General features: G+C 44.1%; 1 protein-coding gene across 6 annotated transcripts in view; it reads right to left on the bottom strand.

Annotated features, from left to right (window-relative positions):
- Nucleotides 1-22034, bottom strand: part of ARNT2 (aryl hydrocarbon receptor nuclear translocator 2) — a 199315-nt gene that overhangs the window by 36013 nt on the left and 141268 nt on the right. For all 6 annotated transcript variants that reach the window (XM_024232532.3, XM_054531716.1, XM_054531717.2 and 3 more), the window contains 4 exons: nt 15983-16059; nt 14478-14612; nt 12109-12183; nt 4013-4164 (listed from right to left, as the gene is read on the bottom strand). In XM_024232532.3, coding sequence (XP_024088300.1) covers nt 4013-4164; nt 12109-12183; nt 14478-14612; nt 15983-16059 — 439 coding nt within the window. The remainder of the gene's footprint in view (nt 1-4012; nt 4165-12108; nt 12184-14477; nt 14613-15982; nt 16060-22034) is intronic.

The raw sequence follows: 22034 nt of genomic DNA, 5'->3' as shown, positions 1-22034 counted from the left end.
CTTTTGGGGCTCTCACCGCCCTGCACCTGGCTCCTTCAGGTCAGTGGGCACACCCTGTTACCCTGTCTCAAGAGCTCCTGAAAGGCCCATGCTTAGCACCCTCCATAACCCATCTGTGAACAAAGGAAGCACCATGGAATCCTAAGCCCTGCTTACCTTTACTCCCGTTTCTCAAGCTTCCCTATTTTCTTCAAGGCCGGGCCACACATGAGCCTGGCACAGAGGTGGTACCTCTCTGCTTCCTGAGTAAAGAAGAACCACCCTTTTCCCATGTTGGGAGAAGTGAGACAATAAAACATCCTTAATTTGGCCAAGCTAACTGAGTTTCACTAGATAAAATCAGAATAGAAAATAGTAAAATAGTATTATCTTTTCGCATACCTGGAACTATGACTTAGTACATTTGTTCCTGCTCTACTTACAACCAAGAAAGTCTTGACTAGAAGGCAAAGGTAAAAAAAGAATCAGAGCATCAAGTCAGCCAAGGGTGACATTAACAAAGAGGAGCTGGTTGGACGGAGTTTGGGTAGAATGACCAGTGAGAACAGGTTATTTCATATGAGTTATCAGAGGCTGCTGGGAAAACAATTTCAATACCTTCAGGGCAAAAGCCAGGCTGTAAGGGGCTAAGAACAGATGAATGGTGAAGAAGGAGATTCCCACAGAAACGTCTGGCAGGGCCAGGTGGGAGGGGAGCTTTGGTGGGTTGGCCAGACAGAGATTCTCCAAGATCAGGAAGTCAGGTGCCTATGTGAAGGCCCAAGAAGGAGCCAACAAGGAGGATGAGACAAGAAGGGAGGGTCACGGGAGTCCAGGGACATGCAGGGAGATGAAGAAGGTGCAGGGTTTGGCCCTGGAAGGAGGAGGCTTTGCCCCTGCTAGACGCCAGAAATGGAGGAGAGGAGGGCATTGAGATAGATGCACTCATGAACAGGAAGAGAATCACCAGGAGGGTCCTGGTGTCTCTGTTTGTTGGAAGGCAAGGTGATCTGCCCAGAGTTAGAGGAAGAAGGCAGGCAGGGCATTTAGGAGACCAAACATAATCTAGGGCTGCAGGCAAGAGCTGGCCCAAGAAACTGCCAAGTCGCTGCAAAGGTTGGCAGGGTTGCTGCTGCTAGTGCTGTTGACAATCTCAGTGATAGTTACTGCAGACCACATTTACCGGGGCCAACTCTGCCTGCTATCATAGTAGAGTGCTTCATATGCAGTAGCTCCATGCAAAATCTGCAGAAAAATTCTATGATTCTGGGCCAGTAGGTTCTGTCATTCTCCCCATTTTACAGATGAAGCAACCGAGGCTTAGAAAGAGTAGGTGACTTGCCCAGTCGGCAGCTGGAGTTGGAATCCAGGTCATCATCTAATTAAACTAAAGAGCTTCTGCACAGAAAAAACAAACACAACAACAACAAAACTATCAATAGAGTAAACAGACAATCTACAGAATGGGAGAAAATATTTGCCAACTATGCATTTGACAAAGAAATAATATCCAGAATCCACAAGGAATTTAAACAAATCAATGAGAAAAAAACAAACCCCATTAAAAAGTAGGCAAAGGACATGAACAAGATACTTCTCAAAAGAAGACACAGAAGCAGCCAACAAACAAATGAAAAAAATGCTCATCATCGCTAATCACCAGAGAAATGCAAATCAAAACCACAATGAGATACCATCTCACACCAGTTAGAATGGCTATTATTAAAAAGTCAAAAAAAAAAAAAAACAAAACAGATGCTGGCGAGGTTGCAGAGAAAAGAGAATGCTCACACACTGATGATGGGAATGTAAATTAGTTCAGCCACTGTGGAAAGCAGTTTGGAGATTTCTCAAGGAGCTAAAAACAGAATTACCAGTCAACCCAGCAATCCCATTACTGCATTACTGCGTATATACTCAAAGGAAAATAAATTGTTCTACCAAAAAGACACTTGGATTTGCAGGTTCATTGCAACACTATTCCTAATAACAAAGACAAGGAATAAACCCAGGTGCCCATCAACGGTGGGCTGAATAAAGAAAACGTGGGCTGGGCACGGTGGCTCACACCTGTAATCTCAGCACTTTGGGAGGCCAAAGCAGGCAGATTGCCTGAGTCCAGGAGTTTGAGACCAACCTGGGCAACATGGCAAAACCCTATCTCTGCTAAAAATACAAAAAATCAGCCAGGCGTGGTGGTGCATGCCTATAGTCCCAGCTACTCGGGAGGCTGAGGTGGGAGAATCACCTGAGCTCAGGAAGTCAAGGCTGCAATGAGCCCAGATAGTGCCACTGCACTCCAGCCTAGGTGACAGAGTGAGATTCTGTCTTAATAAAAAAAGAAAAGGAGAAGAAGAAGAAAATGTGGTACATAAATGACACAAAATATGCAGCCATTAAAAAGAACAAAACCACGTCCTTTGCAGCAACATGGATGCAGCTGGAACCCATTACCCTCAGTGAATGGATGCAGAATCAAAAAACAAAATACCGCGTGTTCTCACCTGTAAGTGGGACCTAAACATTGGGTACTCACAGACATAAAGGTGGGAACAATAGACACTGGGAGGACTACTAGAGAGGGAGGGTGGGAGGGAGGGAAGGGTTGAAAAATCACCTATTGGGAACTGTGTTCACCCTTTGGGTGATGGATTCAACTGAAGTCCAAGCCTCAGCATTATGCAATATATCCATGTAACAAACCTGCATATGTACCCCCGAATCTAAAATTAAAAAAAAAATCCAGGTCATTGGCCCTCTGAGGGGTCTCTCATGGGCTTGTCTGTTCAGCTCTGTGACTTCTGGCCCAGTAGCAAGGCAGACGCTGAGGACTCAGAGGGTAGTGTTGCCTGGAAAGAAGGTTACTTTGTGGGGCCCAGATGGGAACTCCCAAATCCAAGGGGCTCAGAGACGGCAACAGAGGGCAGAGCAATGCAAGTTCTGAGAGTGCCAGTAGGCTGTGGTGACCGCCTGGAGGCTTCAGAATCCCAGGGAGGCTACCGAGAAGGGATGTCAGCAGATGAGGAAGAAGAGGTGGTAGGGTTGGAAACAGGTCCCCCGACTGAGTGCTGAACTGGGGAAAATGATGGATGCTGGTGCCACTGACTATGATGGCGAGACATGGGGACAGTTCTCCGGATGCCAGCCTCGTCTCACACCCTTGCATGCTACAGTCCTCCCGATACACTGGCCATGGCTTCCACATGCTTGTGTTTGCTTGGACATCCTTTTGTCCAAATGTCTTTGTGTTGGTTCCTCGGCCTTGTATTTCCTTGAGATTAAATGCAGAGGAGGCACGACCTGTTCAAGGTCATGCTCACTGTGCTGGAAGTTTAACCAAGTGTCTGGCCTGTAGCTTGATGTCATTTAATCTTTACAGCAACCTTATGAGGGAGGTGAAGAGAGGAAGTGACTTGTTCAAGGACACACAGCCAGGAAGTGGTGTGGCCAAGGTCTGCTAACACGCATGGAACACGGGAGTGGTGATTCCAGCAGAGATCTTGGGATCCTTGGGCCCTGGGCAGGGAGGAATACTTCCGTGGCTGGGCAGCAGGGAAATCATGTGTCCTTGAGGTGCCTACACCCAGGCCACCTGTCCCATTCCCTAGAGCTGCCAAGAGGCTCAGCCTCACTTCCTCCACCCCTGGCTTCAGTAGGACCAAGAAACCAGGCACAAGCAGCTGCTGCAACAGAGAGCAACAAGGGGGAGCCCAGCAGAGCTCCAGTTGGCTGAGGCCCATGCTCAGGGGGAAGAAAAGAGGAGCAGAAACTGGAGCACCTTGCACCGAAGGGAAGGGAGTGTCATGATTATCACTCATTCTTTTGTTTCTCACAAATCAGGAGGGAAATGAGAAGGAGGAACATGGGACGGAGACAGTGATGGGGACCTACAGTCTCCTCTATTCTTAATCTTGCAGGGATTTCCAGCTGCAGGGAGAGCCGGCAGGGAGAAAGAACTCCAAATAAAATTGCCAGCTCTGGACCCAAGCAAGCGCATGTGGATTCCAGGAGAGGGAAATGGCAGTGTACATACTTGACATTGGTGTTGGTGCAGATGATGTACTCAATCTCATCAGAATAGGGATTCTGGAATGTGAAGCTGCTGGTGCGGATCAACATCCACTCCCGGTTCTTGGTGCGAAATCGATACATGACCGACAGGACTTGGCCTTTCAGCTTAACCACCTGAGAAAACATTTGGAGAAGGAAGTCAGCAGGAGGAAGGATGGTGCCAAACGGGAGGAGGGAGAGGCTGCAGGCAGTGGGGTTGCGGCGGGGGCCAGCAAGACCTCAGAATAGGGGCATTGTGGCTAAAAGCCAGTAAGAGGGGGAGAGCAGTTTTGCAAGGGGAACTCCTCCGCCTACCTTCTGGTGAAATGGGGTGCTGCATTTGGATCATTCTGTAACCACGGTATGAGAAAGCAACCGCTCAATGCCTGCTTTATAGCAGGACTTTTAATTTAGGTTTTACAAATGAGATCATGAAAACTCTGCAAGCCAGAGCGTTTTTCTTTTTGCCTCAGTTGCTAGGGTACCCTGGGTTTGGTGCTCTCCACTCACCCCCAGGTTATCTCACTCAGGTATGTAGCTACATTGTATTCATGGATTTATTTCTTGCTACCACAACATACAAGATGCTTAACCTCTGCTTAACGTTGTAAAATGGAGTCAATAGACTCTCTGATAGGAGACATAATGAAATGATCACTTTCTATGGATTATTTGTTTATTTATAAGTTTCTATGTATGACACTTTGATGTTGTAATATGATTTCAAATGTATTGCTTCAGAAATAGCCTCACAAGAGTTTGGTAAGATGAGTTTTATTATTTACAGCTGATAATACTGAGACTCAGAGAAATTAAATAAGTCATCCAAGATCAGACAACTTTGGTGGAAAAGCTGGGACAGGAAGCAAGATCTCACTTCCAAATCACAAGATTGTCCCTCTGGCTACACAGATCTCCCCTTTGTTCTATTGAAAATATGCTCCAGCCTGGCCAACGTGGCAAAACCCCGTCTCTACTAAAAATACGAAAACCAGCCAGGCCCCATGCCTGTAATCCCAGCTACTTGGGAGGCTGAGGCATGAGAATCGCTTGAATCCAGGAGGCAGAGGTTACAGTGAGCAGACACTGTGTCACTGTACTCCAGCCTGGGTGACGGAGTGAGACTTTATCTCAAAAAAAAAAAAAAAAAAAGGAAGAAGAATAAATAAAATATATAGCAGTGCCCCCTTATCCAAGGGGGCTACAATCCAAAACCCCCAGTGGATACCTGGAATTGTGAATAGTACCAAACCCTATAGATGCTATGCTGTTTCCTATATATACATACCTATGATAAAGTTTATAAATTAGAAACAGTAAGAGATTAACAGCAACTCATAATAAAATAGAACAATTGTACCAACATGCCAGCATCACTATTCTTGCACTTTGGGGCTATTATTAAGTAAATAAGGGCTACTTGAATGCAAGTCTTACGATACTGTTGATCTCATAACTGAGGTGGCTAAGAGACTACTGGGCAGGTAGCAAACATAGTGTGGATACACTGGCCAAAGGGAGGATTCACGTCCTAGGTTGGACAGAGTGGGAAGGCACAAGATTTCATCATGCTACTCTGAACAGCACACAATTTAAAACTGATGAATTATTTCTGGAATTTTCCATTTAATATTTTTGGACTGTGGTTGACCGCTGGTAACTGAAATTGTCAAAAGCAACACAGCAGATAAGGGGGACTGCTGTATACATTGTATGCACACACAGCAAACCAGACACGGAAATACACACGCATATGTGCAGAAGGTAGCATTCGGGTGTGGTTCTCATGGTCGAGGCACAAATGGAAGAAGGGATATAAATGACTGGTGGGGCTAGGCCTGGGTGTGATTACACCCCTGGCACAAAATACAGCTAGCAGAAGTTCTCCCCTCTACAGGCATGTGCAGACCCCGGATCAGGGCTGGTAAATCTCTGGGCCATGGCAGTCGGGTTTGCTGACTGAGAGACCACAACGTGACCATAGATTAGAATGGGGACTTGGTCCCTGTGATCAGGGAAGGTCTGACTCACCCATTCCTCACACCCGCCACACTTGTGGTCTATTCTTCGGTGGTGTCTGTCATCTTGGCCAGACTGCATGCAGCATGGGGACAGGGACGTCTTGGTCACCTGTGTCTACCCCATCTCTATCCTCAAACCCTGCAAACAGCAGGCTCTCAGAGCACACTTCCCGCAGGGACTCAATGGTATGCTGGCCCCACGGCTGGGGCTGGCCATTCCCCCTCCGCACTGTCCCTAGGGGAAGCCAGACAAGATCTGAGCCTGCGGATGTCAGATAAGGCTCCCTGGTGGGAAATCCCTGAGTGATAAATAAACCAAACCAAGAGCTCTGGGAGGGTGGGAGGCTATCCCTGACACCACAGGGGAGGAGGCTGAGCTGTGGAGTAAGTAAGTCCGGGCACGTCTGTGGCCCCAACAGCAACCTGGCTGTTTCCCCATGGAGCTGGAGGTCAAGGCCATGTGCCTCTCAGGTCAGCATCCAAGGGGGACTTCTCTGTGTCTGCACCAAAAACAGGGGACATAGGGAGTCATTGTGCACGTTTTGAAACCCACATCTTCTGCACTCTGAGGAAGCACAGGAAGGGCGGTCCTTTTTTTTTGTTTGTTTCTTCTAACTAGAATGCCCGAGATAGTGTGAAATTTGTTAGCTTCATGCAACTAGCACACAGAAGGCACCACCTTAGGAGCTGGTGAAGGGGAAGCTCAGCCTTAGGAGCTGTGGAAAGGGAACAGAACAAGGGAGCGGGCAGTTCTGCACCCTCCTGGGTCCAAGTTATAGGCTAAGCACCTTCGACATGTTAGCTCAAGCAGTCCTCACAACAGCATTTTGTGAACCTGGAAACTGAGCCTCAAAGGAGTTGAATATGTTGCCTAAAGCCTTATGACCTTAAGCCTAGATCTACCTGGCCCCAAAGCCCTTTCCATAAATCCCTACTGCCAATGCACATTCTCTCTCCCCAAAGAGCCTCTCAGCCAGCAGGTGAAGGATCAATGTGTAGATAACTGTAACCCAGAGAGAGTATGCTCGCTGCCACTACAGAAACACAAGATGAAATGCCATGGGGTTACCAGGAGGGCAAGGACAGATGACCTGCAGTCAGGATCTGAAGACAGCTCCTGGAGGGAAATGGGGTTTGGAACTCAGTTGGAAGGTGGGTAAAGTGTTGGCAAGTGAAGATGTGTGGGGAGGGCTCTCCTGGCAGAAGGCACAGCAATGGGCAAATGTTGGGAGGCTGGGAAACCTGAGATGTGATGGGGGATTGGCTATGCATGGTGCAGGTAACATGGTCCAGGCCCTCAGACCAGGGTGATGCACATGGCTGTGCTTCACCCAGGTGCAATGCAGTAGATGGCCAAGGCCAAGCATAAAACCCGACTTAGCCTGGCTCTTCATGAAAACAGCCCCCTTCATCATCTTCATCATCATGGAAGGTGCCTGAGCAGAAAGGAGACGGGGGAGATGGGAGCCTGCTTTCACTTTCACAGAGTTCAGCTCTTTTTGACTTATAGGTAAACTGTGCCCAGAGAGGGAATCCAAGAGCAGAGGCAAGTCTCCCGGTTCCTGGCTGGCTCCCTGTCACCCCCTCAACTCAAATTCATCACAAACAATCAAGTTCTAAGGGCCTCCTGTCCGGGCTATTGAAGTGCTTTTGTTTAAATCCAGAGTTCAAGAGCTGGCTCTTAGCTGACGTAGCCACCTCCCTGCTTCTGCAAGAAGTCACTTCCCTTTATCAACATTTGACCCCCACCTCGGCTGTCAGTGGCCGGAGACCAAAGAACACAAGCACGGGGCCGAGGTGCGGTGTGCTCCAGGATGTCCCTGTGGCTGCTTGGCCGCTGCCCACTGTGCCCTGTGGCCGGGGCTGGGGCTGGGGCTGGGGCTGGGACTGCCGGCATTGCTGTCTTGGCCTCCCATCCCGCTGGAGGAATGTGGTGGCTGCTCACAGAGTGAGAGTTACTTAAGCTGGATATCAGGGTGGGATCAGATGTTAAATTCCTTCTTTGTCTTTTCAAAACCAACCGGGTTCTGACAGCGTCAGCAGTCTGAAGCCTTGGATGTGCTGTTGCACGGAGAGGCCTATGTGTGGGGTGTGGTGTTGTGACTGAATGCATTGGAGGGAGACAGGCCTGGGCTCTGTAACCTGGGGCAGGCAACTGCACCTCCCAGTGTCTACTGTGAAAAAAATGGGGAAGACAACACTTACTGTGTAGGTTTGAGGATTACATAAGATAATGAAATGGGTCTGGCCAGTTACTGGGCACAGAATGGAGGCCCCCACCACTGTTAAAACTCCATTTCCATTAACCCACAAAAATGAAGCCCACCCAGCCCAAACCTGACTGCTAAACGATGCAAAGTTTATCATAATTTCCACATAGTTAGCAAACATATGGCACAAAAACGCATCCCCTTACAATGCTTAACCATTCTAATTTCACATTTTTCCAAAATGAAAGTCAGTTGCTATGGGTTTCGATCCATTTAGATTGCTTTGTTGAGAGCCACCCTTGTACAGGGCTCCGCACTCAGTAGTGAAGATGAGGATCAAATGCACAGATGAAGGCCAGGCATGGTAGCTCATGCCTGTAATCCTAGCACTTTGGGAGGCCGAGGCAGGCGGATCACTTGGGGTCAGGAGTTTGAGACCAGCCTGGCCAACATGGTGAAACCCCGTCTGCACTAAAAATACAAAAATTAGCCAGGCGTGATGGCATAGGCCTGTAATCCCAGCTACTCGGGAGGCTGAGGCATGAGAATCACTTGAACCTGGAAGGTGGAGGTTGCAGTGAGCCGAGATTGTGCCACTGCACTCCAGCCTGGGCAACAGAGTAAGACCCCGTCTCAAAAAAATAAAAATAAAAAAAAAAAAAAGCACAGATGTAATGAAGTCTGCCCACAGCGAGGTCAGGTTCTGGTAAGGAAGACAGAAAAACAACCCCCAAACAAGCCAATGAACAAATAAATAGTTGCTATGAAGGAAAACAAGGGACTTAGAAGGAGGCTGGGGTGACTTTCTTAGCTAGGGTGACCACTGAGGGCATCCCTGAGACAACATGAGTGGAAAGCTGAAGGATAAGATGTCAGTAATGTGAAGAGTGAAGGAAAGGCATTCCCTCAGGGGAACAGCATGTGCAAAGGCCCTGAGGTTGGGAAAAGCATGTTCAAGGAACAAAAAGAAGGCCAGCGTGACTCAAGAGTAGTGTCCACATGAGGATGAGACAGGGCCAGGTATACAGACAGCATGAAGCTATGATAAGGAGCTTGGATTTGATTCTAAATGCCCTGTTGGCAGGTTTTAAGTAAAGATGTGGCAAAACCTAATTTATGTCTTCTGAATGGCTTGGAGTAGAGTAAGAGTAAAAGCAGAGAGACCAGCAAGGAAATGACTGAAATGGTCAGAATGGGAGATGGGGTGACCTGGTTCGGGGGGTAGGAAAGAAGAGAGAGAGGAGGGGCTGAATGTGTGGAGTGGGACTGAGGGAAGAGCTAAGGATGTTTCTTGGTTTCTGGCCTGGGCAAACAGGTGGATGGTGATGAGAGGAGGACTGGGGGCTGGGAAAGGAGATTCAGGCATTCTGCATTTGAGGGCTGTGGGGCATTCATGTGACGGTGTGGAGTAGCAGCCGGTTGTTACATAGGTAAACTCATGTCCCAGGGGTTTGTTGTGCAGATTATTTCATCACCCAGGTGTTAAGCCCAGTACCCAATAGTTATATTTTCTGCTCCTCTCCCTCCTCCCACTGTCCACCCTCAAGTAGACCCCAGTGGGCTACCACCCCAGTGGTGTCTAAGCAAGTGTGGAGCAGGAGGGACAGTCTGGGCTGGAGTCATCCTATGGGTAGGGTTATCCAGGGAGACATCACAGGGAGGAGAGAAGGCAGCCAAGGGGAGATCCCTGGGGAATCATCCATCACGGCTTGTAGAAGAAGGCAGAAGAGGAGAAACCGGCAGAGGAGGCCAGACGTAGGAAGAAAGCCAGGACTGGCTGATGTTCTGAAAGGAACGAGCAGAGTGTGCAGGGAGGAGCAGGGGTTAAGAGTTCTATCCACATACGTGGCATAAATTTGGAGTCCTGTGTCAATTTGTGCAAACAGCAATGCCTTCAATAGGAAGGCTTGGCGGTCAGAGAGGCCCACTCTTAGATACTTGTAAGGCAGAATGTCAGGCACATGTTTTCTCAGAGGCATGACAAACTATTATTCCCTCTTGAAAAGTAACTCAAGGGCCTCTTTCCTTGAATAGAACACTACCTGCTCTATTCTTTCCTAGGGCTGAAGCAAGATGTGAGAGCCCTGTGGAGAGAGGAGGTGTGTTCTCTCTCTCACCTCAGCTGAATCTGGGCTCAGGAAGCTGCGACTCCTCCATGTGAATCCTGGTTCTCTCATTCATCACTTGTGTGGCGGGAAGGTGCTTTTAGGTCACCAAGCCTCACTACACTCACCTGTAACATGAAGATGATGATGCCTACCTCCTCCGACTACTGTGCAGATTTAATAGTGCATGGGACAAGGCTTCCCATATGTTTGGCACACAGTAGGTGCTTGGTACACAGCAGCTAACAGTCACGATGTGCATGACACTGTTACTCGGGTGGCTACCCTCTCGGGCTCCCGGGTCATCCTAAAGCCCTCTCTCTCCTCACCATGTCTATCCAAAGCATCAGCACTCATCAAACAACTGTCTCCTCAAGTTGCCCCCTATTTCAAATTCCCACTGCTCCTGTCCATATTCTGGCCACATCACCTCTTACTTGGACAATTTTAAAGCCTCTTGTCTTTGTTTCCAGTTATTTCCTCCATCTGTCTCTTCTGCATACCTGGGCTACTAAAGTGGTTTTTCAAAACACTGCTCTGCCTAAAATTCTCAAAGTCATCCTCACTTACCTTTATTTTTATTTTATTTATTTATTTATTTATTTGAGACAGAGTCTTGCTCGTTTCCCAGGCTGGAGTCCAATGGCACGATCTTGGCTCACTGTAACCTCTGCCTCCTGGGTTCAAGCGATTCTCTTGCCTCAGCCTCCAGAGTAGCTGGGATTACAGGCGCCCGCCCCCACATCCGGCTAATTTTTGTATTTTTAGTAGAGACAGGGTTTCACCATGTTGGCCAGGCTGGTCTCGAACTCCTGACCTCATGATCCACCCGCCTCGGCCTCCCAAAGTGCTGGGATTACAGGCGTGAGCCACAACACTTGGCATCTTACCTTTTTATTGAGTGAGTGAGTGAGTGAGTGAGACAGAGTCTCACTCTGCCGCCCAGACTGAAGTGCAGTGGTGCAATCTTCGCTCACTGCAACCTCTACCTCCCAGGTTGAAGCTATTCCCCTGCCTAAGCCTCCCAATTAGCTGGGACTACAGGTGCATGCCACCATGCCTGGCTAATTTTTGTATTTTTAGTAGAGGTTTTGCCACACTGGCCAGGCTGGTCTCAAACTCCTGGCCTCAAGTGATCTGCCCACCTTGGCCTCCCAAAGTGCTGGGATTACAGGCATGAGCCACCACACCTGGCCCTCACTTACCTTTAAATGACTGAGGAGAGAATCTATGTTCTTTAGCATGGGTTAAGAGGCCTTTCATAACTTGGCTGTACCAGGCTTATTTATCACCCCTGCCCACCTCCCCCAAGTCAGCCAGTGTCACTCCAGCCACTAGGAACTGCTTAGGATTCTCCCTTTTGCATCTCTAGGGCTGCCCCTTCAGTCTAGAATGTTCACTCATTTATTCTATGCTCATCCTTTAAGACCCATCCCAGTTGTTCTCTCCCCTGGAACAATTCCTGCCTCTTCCCCATGCAGTTAACCTCTCCAGCCTCTGTGCTCTGCAATCTTTTTCTTCATGACCCTTTAGAGTTCTTCTCCTATTACATAGCACTTACTTACTGATGTGTGTCTGTCTTCCCTACTAGACTGTGAGTGACTTCCTAGCAGGGGCCCTGAGTGAGGCCATAGGTAGGACCTTGCAGCCTGCCTGGCACATAGTAGGAGTAATGTCCTGCCAGCCACATCCACAGGTGCCCAGACTATGCATCAGCTTTAAGCGGGCACCGGCAGTATGTACCTGCTGGAAGCTCTCACGCAGATGGCTTTGATCCTCAGGGTGGCAGAACTCCAAAATGTCCTTTCCCAGAAGATCCTAAATAAAAGAGACAAGCTTTAATAATCCCAGATCCATTTGTAATTATTTGTATACTCACTGTGATACAACAGTGTTCATTTCCATCTCCTTTAACTCATCTCCTTTAGCCTGTCCTACCCCAGATTTTTTGAAAAAGTGAATGCAAAATGTCCCTGGGAGCCATCAGAGAACTGGCTTCTTGGTATTCACTCTAAGTTCTTCTGGCATGCTCAATATCCATTTCTAATTTTGCTAAGGCACTACATCAGTAGCTTCAGAATGCAATTTTATTTTTGTTTGTCTTGGAGAGGCAAACTGCAATAAACATATTTTAATAACATGAAAAGAAAGCAAAATGATAGCCTGAGGACAGATGTGTTGCTTATGAAAACTGGAATTGTTTAAATGTGGAAATTGTAGCTCTCCTGTGGCTGAAAAAAAATGAGGTTATCATAAAATAACTGTACTTCTTAAAAGCCTGTTTACTATCTATTTATCATCATTAGTCTATGCTGCATTCAAAGGACATAGCATTAGCCCAAAACAAAGTGTGTTTCACAATGAAACTGATCAGAATAAGATAAACTGTTAACAGATAACTTCAAAAGTGTTGTTGTAAAGTGGTCCAGTTAAAAGTGTATTTTTTAAAATTTATTTTATGTTTTTTGTTTTTTGAGATGGAGTTTCACTCTTGTCCCCCAGGCTGGAGTGCAATGGCACGATCTCAGCTCACTGCAACCTCTGCCTCCTGGGTTCAAGCAATTCTCCTGCTTCAGCCTCCCGAGTAGCTGAGATTACAAGCACCCGCCACCATGCCCAGCTAATTTTTGTATTTTCAGTAGAGACAGGGTTTCACCATGTTGGTCAGGCTGGTCTCTAACTCCTGACCTCAAGTGATCCACCTGCCTCGGCCCCCCAAAGTGCTAGAATTACAGGCATGAGCCACCATGCCTGGCCAGGAAGTGTCTTAAACAGCAAAAGATTTAAACTAACTCATAGATTGCAATCCAAATCAGCAAACGGTCTAAGTGAATGCTGACACTGGCAATGGAGGGGAAGTCCTATCTGCGTGCCAAGGAGCAACTGGATGCCCCTGGGAGGTGCCACTAGATAAGTGGGTCTGGCTGCCATCAGAGGTTGGGGTGAATTTGGAAATAAATCAATTTCTCCCTTTATTTCATCCAAGAATCTCGAGGTTGATATGAATCTAGAGATGCAGAATTATATGCAGGGTCCTAATAGTTCTAGTTTGAACTGCTTCTAGTCCTAAAATACACATGTCATTAAAATACTCATATCTACATATCCCAAACTTTGTTCCTCAGAATAAATATTTTTTCTCTTATAAAAAAGCTTTTTATTTTTAAACAAATTTAAATCTACAGAAAAGTTGATAGTACAATAAACTGCTATATATCCTTTATGTTTATTCAATAATTATCAATATGTTGTCACATCTGTATTTTTTCTTCATATATGTGTATATATTCATACATATGCATGTACGTACTTAATATACTTAATTTCTTACTGAACCATTTGAAATTGAGTTGTGGACATCATGGCACTTCTCAAAGTATTTTAGCATGTATCTCATAAGAATGAGATTATCTTAAAAAACGACAATGTGCTATCATGTGCTATACTAAACCTAAGAAAATCAATAATTATTCAATGACATCACCCAATATTCTGTACATATTAACATTTCAATTGTCTCCTAAATGTCTTTTCTATCAATATGTCTTGAGGCCCAGGACACAATTAAGGCCCTTATGTGGCATATTATTATTTTATCTCTTTGGTCTATTTTAATCTGGGACAACTATTCCTGCCTTTTTGTTTCTCATGACATTGACTTTTCAAAAAAGAGTCTAGAACACAGACCTAAAGACGTGCCACCTATACAAAAAAAGGTTTCCAAATGCACTTGAGAAACAAGAGGTTAGGCAAAATTAGGTAGGCATCTTTTTACCAGGCTTTGCAGAGTCTTCCACATTAATGAGCTTTGTAATGAATATTAATAAGAGAGCCCCTTTTAATAGAACATCTTAACTCCAGTTTGTGAAAAATCAACTAGAGAAACATAACAGTGAGGGCAAAGAAGAAAGAGTCCATGTTAAGTGGCACAAGTGTTTACAACGTCTTTTCTTGCCTTGGAAGGATATCTATCGTTCTATCCAGGCAGGGTATATGGGTCTTTACAGTGTTTCTCCATATGGCCATTGTGTTGTATCTGAAATAAGGTCAGAATGTTTTAAAAACAATTAAATCTCTAGTCAATTGCCATGAGCTCAAAACTATCTACTCACCTGGGGTTGGTAGCCAATCACACTGATACATCTTGGATCCACAAACGTGATGATTCCATCGGAGTTATGCCGGGATAAGAACTCTGTGGGCACTGACATCCCATTCATGTCCATGCATACAGGAGAGCTGGTCACCTGGAATGGGGAAAATCCACAGTTGAGGTGGTGTTGACAGAGACGAGATGGAGATGGTGACAGAGATGAGAAGAATAATCCATGTGCATTTCACTTCAAAGATTTTTCCATGTCATTTAGTACAATGACCCTAAAGTGTTCAAATATCTATCCCTGGTCGCATCTTTAACTGTAAGAGTTGGTCACTTTCTTTACATTTCTGAACTTCAGTTGCCTTATCAACCAATGGGAATAATAAAACCTATAATCTCACAGAGTGTTTGTGAGCCTTTAAAGGGATATTGCATGTTAAACCTTGGCATTTGCTCAAGTTCGTGCTCAATAAATGTTAATCCCCTTCTCTTCCCCCACCTTCCCTTTACTAAGGATGGCAAATGAGCCTAAGGAACTAGTTAAAATACTTGGAGCATATATATTTGTGAACTGAATTTACCCAAATATTCTTTCTTCACCCATGTGCAAGCAATACCCAGCGTTGGCCATACATGGATGAAATTACCTATTCATTTGTCTGAAAATGGTCAGAACTAGGAAACCAGGGATTAGTGTATCTGAACCAGGTCTAGTATGTCTCTCCTCTTCAGCATGGGGAAGACCCTCAATGTCCTACGGAGAATGAACAGTCCAGTTGAATGAGAGGTTACTGTGTGTGCCAGACATTGAGCAAATTTAACTTTCACACAATAAAAGACATGTTCCCTGGCCTTGAGGAGCTTGCGGGGACGAGCATGCACTCAACTTACTACCTGCAACAAACAGTGAAAGAAGAGTAACTGAGGGTAGAGCTCAGTGCTATGAGAGTAGGGAGGAGGGAAGGATTGATTTAGACTAAGATCAGGGAGACATTTTAGTTGGGTCTTGAAAGATGAGCAGATAAGGAGGATAAGGAACATTGAAAGGAGAAGGGGAACAAGGAAATACCAGGCAGAAGAAACAGCCTGTGAACACCCATAGAAGGGGGGGTTTATGGAAAGGGGAATGGTGCTGTGTGGGAATAAGATGTGAGGAGGAAGAAGGCAAGGAGATAAGGTTGTAATGATGAGCTTGGACTTTATCCCATAGACCCTGGGGAAACAGTCAAGGGGGTTAAGCAGGGATGTGATGTGAGCAGAACGCAAGTTTGTGGCAACCGGCACAAGCATGGGGGATGAACTGATGCAACCCCTCAACTCAGCAAGAACTCTGCTTACAGCTCACAGTCCCCTTCCCTTCTAGATTTGGCCTCAGCCTTGTCCCAAAGAGTGAGACATGAAACCCAACAAATACCAAGAACACAGGTGATCAGAATAGGCATCCAAACCGACAGTCTTCTGCACTTTGTGGCAATAAGCCTTCATTTAAGATTAAAAAGGCTACGAATTTTTTCTTACCTGGAGTCTCCCAATTGCCACGAGGCAATATTTACTGCCTTGTCCCACATCAGCGTCTTCTTCAGGTATGGTCATTCCTGAAATGGGAAATACCTGTGTCATCAACAATATGCCCAAGGTGAATGGGAAAGAAGAAAAGTGTCCACGATTTTATTTAAGCAATCGAAAATACAGTGAGTGTTGGCCATGCAGGGCTGGGAAGCCAGCCAATGAATTAACCAGTTCCTCACTCAGTTCCTGCTTCTCTCTCTGCCTGATGTCTTTTGATAATTTTATGGTACATTATCATCTCCATCTGTGGATGATGCAGAGGAAATTAAGGAAGATGAAATGGAAATAGTTATTCTGTACATTTGTACAACTTGGACAAAACATTTATTTAGGATATTTCAGTAAGAAGCCAATATGGGTCTTTCAGCTTATGTAAATATCTCTCTTATCTGCTGACAAAGAATAAAACAAAGACCATCTGAGGCAAAAGAAACACAAGTAAAAACCACTGAAGCTGGTTACTAACTTGTCAGGCAAGGGAGCACAACCAGTGTTTCCCCTTGTTGGGGGAAGTCAGGGTTGTTTAAGGGCTAGAAAGGAGACACTGGGGATGGTTATGCTAAGCACTGAAAACTAGTGCTCCAGATAGAAAGCAACTGGTTAAAACAATCCTCATTGTTCACAGGGGTTAGAAAACAGTCTTCTGTTTGGTCCAATGTGGGTCTGGTATCTGGGGTCCCTCACAGTGCAAGGTTCTTAAACATCTGTAGCTGGTTAGAACTGTCGTAGTGAAAATAAGCATTCCTTTTTGATACCTCATAGGCAAGTGCTGTTAAGTAGAACATTTCCTTTTACACTGCATGACATTTAACACAAATATTTCCACACTGGGTCAGACCAAGGGTTCACAGTGATAGAGTCACACAAGTACAGTGACAGTCCCTCACTCCAGACATTGATAAGGGCACGTTAAATATCACTATGGTTTTGTGAGCCGGAGAAATGTCACTCTCACTACACTACATTCCGTCTTCTTTCCATCCTTGTTTCATCCACCCTCTGTAGGTGACCAGTCTCTTTCATTTCTGGTTTATCCTTACTGCATTTCTTTTGCACGAATGTGCAGATACATGTACACTTTCTCATGTCCTCTTCTTTCTTCTATGGAGAGCTGTTTACTGTAGATACTCTTGGGCTTTGCTTACTTCACTGAACAGTATGTCCTGGAATTCACTCCATATTCATTCATACAGCTGTTCCTCAATTCTTTTTTATAACTGCACAGTGCTTCATCTTATTGATGTGCCATGATTTATTCAACCATGAAATACTGGACATTTAGGTGTTTCCAATATTTTGCAATGAGAAACAATGCTGCAATGAATAACCTTGTGCATATGTGTTTTATTATCATCAGAAGTGCATCTTCGGAGTGGATCCCTAGAAGTGGGATTGCTGGGTCAAAAGGTAAGTGCATATGTAGTTTTGTTTTGCCAAACTTTCCTCCAGAAGGGTTGCACCAATTTGCATTCCCACCAGGAATGTATAGGAGGTCTGCTTCCCCAGAGTCTTGGCCAACAGAATGTGCTGTCACATTATTTAATGTTTGTCAGTCTGACAGGTGAGAAATGATTTCTTAGTGTTGTCCTAATTTGCATTTCTCTGATTATGAGTGAGTTTGAACATTACTTTGTATGTTTGAGGATCATTTTTTTATATCTTGTTTTTTAGTGAATTGTCTGCTTCTGTCTCTTTCCCATTTTTCTATTTGGATCTTTTGCCTGTCCATTTTTAAGAGTTCCCTGTATTTGGGATATTAAATCCTTGTGGTATATGTTATGAATATGTTCTTCCAGATGGTCCCCTGTCTTTTGACTTTGTGGTGATTTAAAAATTTCAAAAATTTTCTGTGGTAAGATTTATCAACCTTTTATTACCTCTGGAGTCTGAGTCATAGTTAGAAAGCTATTTCTTACACAAAGCTTAAGGAAATATTCACTCTTGTTTTCCTCTGATACTTTTATGGTTTTATTTTTCACATTTAGATCTCTAATCCATTAAGAGTTATACTTTTGGGAGTTTTGGGATATTAATCTAATTTTATCTTTCTCTAAATAACTATCCAGTTGCCCCATCAACATTTTCTTAAATTGCAGTGATTTGAGACGCCAATTTTATCATATGATTTCCATACATGTTTGGGTCTAATTTTGGACTGTCTCTTCTAGTCCACTGCCCAAGTGTCTATTCAGGCACTAGTACCACACTATTTTAATTATAGAGGCTTTATTGTATGTTTTAATGTCTGGTAGGACTATTCCTTGTATTTTTTCTTGGCTATTCTTGAAGGTATGTTTTTCCACAGGAACTTTGATAGTACCAACTTATCTGACTCCATAAAATAGCTTGATAATATTTTTATTAGGATTGCATTAAATTTGTAAATTAACTTCAGGAGAACTGACATCTCCTGAAGTTATAATGTTGAGTTATCCTCCCAAGAACAAAGGATGTTTTCTCATTTGTTTAAACCTACTTTTGTGTCTTTCGGGAGTGTTTTCAAATTTTCCTCATATATACTTGTACTTTGTGTACTCATTAAAATTATTCCTAAGTATTTAATCATCTTTTTACTATTGTAAATGTGGCTTTCTCTACCATTATAGCCTCTACTTATTGTTTGTTTATATGAAGGCTATTGATTTTCATATATTAACCTGAATTATTTGTTTCCGTTTTATCACTGATTCACTAGGCTTTTCCAAGTGTACTATTATATAATCTGAAAATAGAGATAGTTTTCCTTTTTCTTTGTGCATTCTTTTGCCTCTAATTTCTCTCATTTAGTTGTATGGGATAATATGTCTATTATAATTTTGAATAGTAGTAGAGATAGTGGGCATTATTGTCTTGTTTCTGATCTTAGTGGAAATGTCTCAGGGCTTTCTCCATTAAATATCACCTTTTGGACCAAGATATAACAGGCACACACACACATTTATCATATTAAGTAATTATCCCTCAATTATTGTTTAGCATTTTTGCAAATTTCTTTAATGCCTTGGTTAATAATGGACAGCTGGATTCTAGTATCTGCTCTGCACTCAATCTGCTACAATATGTTGTTTTAGTTGAGGCATATGAAGAAAATATGGCCTCACACAGATATGGAAAAGGGAGAAAAAGGGGAAGCTTTTTCAGAATACTGAGTATATTCTCCTTTGGTATTTTTCCAAATCTTGACAAGTGGTAGTTTCTTAAAGGCTAATTGTAACATAAAATCCAAAACTATATGAATGAATTTTTCATACTGTCATATTGTAATATTCAATACAATATTAAAATAGGCCAGTTTGTCTAACACTTTGGATGGATCTTTTACCCATCACATAATTTTACAGACTATGTATTGGTCATTTGGAAAATACTAGTTCACCATCTTATACAGACCTAAATGTTGACACATCGCATTATACAACATTAAGAAAAAATCGCACTTGTTAATACCACCATGTATCTCATCAGAAACATCTCCAGATACTGGTCAAAATTATGGTGACAGATACAAGCTTTCCAAAACTCAAATTTTTATTAGAAAACCTGAATTTTACCACTGACAACAAATACTGTCAATTGTTTTCCTTGAAGTAACAAGTTCAAATTTTTTTTTGAGAAAATATCTGCTAAATACATAAGTTGTAATAACCACCATTTGTTTGTTAGTCATTCTTTCAAGCAAAAACTATGTTCCATGGAAAAATCACCTAGTTTAGCTCACAGCCCAAAGGAAGCATACATGCTTTCCCCTGACACAATCCCTGTGCTTTGGTATGCTGCAGAAGTTGCTTTATGCAAGTTTTCCATTAGGGGCTTAATACAACTCATAATTTTTACTGCCTCATCAGGGACATTCTTAAGTGAAGCTGGCATTTAAACATTTTTAAATTATTTTTTAATTGCAACTGTGTAGTGATAAAGAATACAATGATCACCAGGACAGCTTGGTATCACTGCCTTGATTCACGCTAAGGCCCAGCAAGTTTACCCACCAATGCTTTTTACGCCATCAGCGCAAATGTTGACACACAGAAAGCAGCAAATAACATCTCAGTGTTATTATGAGAATAGTTTTAACTTTGCATGCCCTTGAAGATGTTTCAGGGACTCCCAGGGTCCATGGACCACGCCTTGAGAACTGTTGCTGCTCTACGCATTGCCATTCCCCAGAGTTTTATACCTTATCTTGTCTCTTTTTATATCATTTTTACATTGCCTCTATTTGTTTCTTTCTGTTTATTGTTTTTTTTTGTTTGTTTGTTTGTTTGTTTGTTTTTTGAGATGGAGTTTCACTCTGTCGCCCAGGCTGGAGTGCAATGGCATGATCTCAGCTCACTGCAACCTCCACCTCCCAACTTCAAGCGATTCTCCTGCCTCAGCCTCCTGAGTAGCTGGGATTACAGGCGCCTGCCACCGCGCATGGCTAATTTTTGTATTTTTAGTAGAGCCGGGGTTTCACCATCTTGGCCAGGCTGGTCTTGAACTCCTGGCCTCGTGATCCACCTGCCTCGGCCTCCCAAAGTGCTGGGATTACAGGCATGAGCCACCGCGCCCAGCCATTGCCTCTATTTCTAACCATACATTTATGAGACCCAAGACTATGTCTCTAGTCGAGATGTTCCTTTGCAGCTCTAGATCTTGCCTTCACTTACCTACTGAAAATGTCTACCTCAGTCTCACAGGTCTTTCAAAATCATACTCAAATCTCTCTACCAAAACACCCTCCTCTTTCTGCTCTCCATGGAAAAGACCACTAGTGACATACCTCATTTACATTCTCTCCTTCCATGCTAAGGAACCTTGATTTATTCAGAGGGGCAAGGTGCCTGCTCCATTAGAGTTAGAGGTGTTCAACTGACATGGCTCTGCCCTATCAGGTGGATGCAGAAGTCATGAGCATGGCTTTTGGGAACACTCCTTTCCATATGAAACACAGATATGACCAGGGAGCGCTAGCAGCCATCTCGAAAGGCAGGAAAGCCAGGGTCATACAATAAGGATTATGGAGTGAAAGCTGGGAGAATGAGTCCTTGATTACATCACAGAACCATTGTACTAACTCTAGACTGTCTACCTTTGAATATAAAATAGATTTATTTAAGGCCCTGATATTTGGGATTTTCTGTTATACGCAGCAAAACTCAATCACTTACTGGTATACATTCTAATCTCTATTAGAAGCAGCACTACCAGCAGTAACATCTGTCACTTAATTAGACTGACCGGCAGCCAAACCTACGTCTTGAAAGAAATCCTCCTTTATGAGTGATCATGGTGGAAGACAGTATACTAGCTTCCACTCTGGAAGTCAAAGAAGCTAGATTTTACCTCCCTGCATCCTTCCGGGGTGAAGGGGTGGTTTAAATTCATCAGCAGAACAAAGCACAGTGTCCTGAGCAGGCTGCTGCTACTAACAGATATTCCCCAGGCTTCATGCTTCTTTAACCCACGGAAGCTGCCTAGGTTTCTGTTCATTTTCCAAAGCTGGCCCCTTTTGAATGATGGGACTCATTAACATTTATCTAAGAATTGTCTTTTTGCTAATGACATCCAGAGTTGTCTTCTGTTATATATTAGTGACTGCATATCTCAGGTTAGAAATCTTAGCATCTTCCTGCACTATTCCTTCCTCTTACCAGTTACATATTAATGGACACCAAACCTGTCTGCTTCAACTTCACAGTTAGCTCTCCAATCATCTCCTCTCTACCCTGTTGTCTATATCACTCCTAGAAGCTGGCCACACCATTCCTCTGCAGAAAATAAACATAAATCAAAAGTCTTCATTCCAGCACATATGGCTCTTCATGACATTTACCATGTACCTACAGTTCCTCCAAACACCAAATACCAGTCAGGACTCACATGAACAGCACACATGTGCCTTTAAGGATGTCCAGTTTCTTGCTCCTCAGGAATTTAAAGAGCCCTGCCCTCTTTCAAGAGGACCAGGTGATTCTAGAATGATGAGTTGGGCTGGGCAGCAGCACACTCAGCTGACTAA

This window comes from Pongo abelii, chromosome 16 (assembly GCF_028885655.2).
Source record: "Pongo abelii isolate AG06213 chromosome 16, NHGRI_mPonAbe1-v2.0_pri, whole genome shotgun sequence".
In the NCBI taxonomy this organism is placed as follows: domain Eukaryota; kingdom Metazoa; phylum Chordata; class Mammalia; order Primates; family Hominidae; genus Pongo; species Pongo abelii.
The sequence above is the reverse complement of the archived record's forward strand: the minus strand, read 5'-3'. Positions and strand labels throughout refer to the sequence as shown.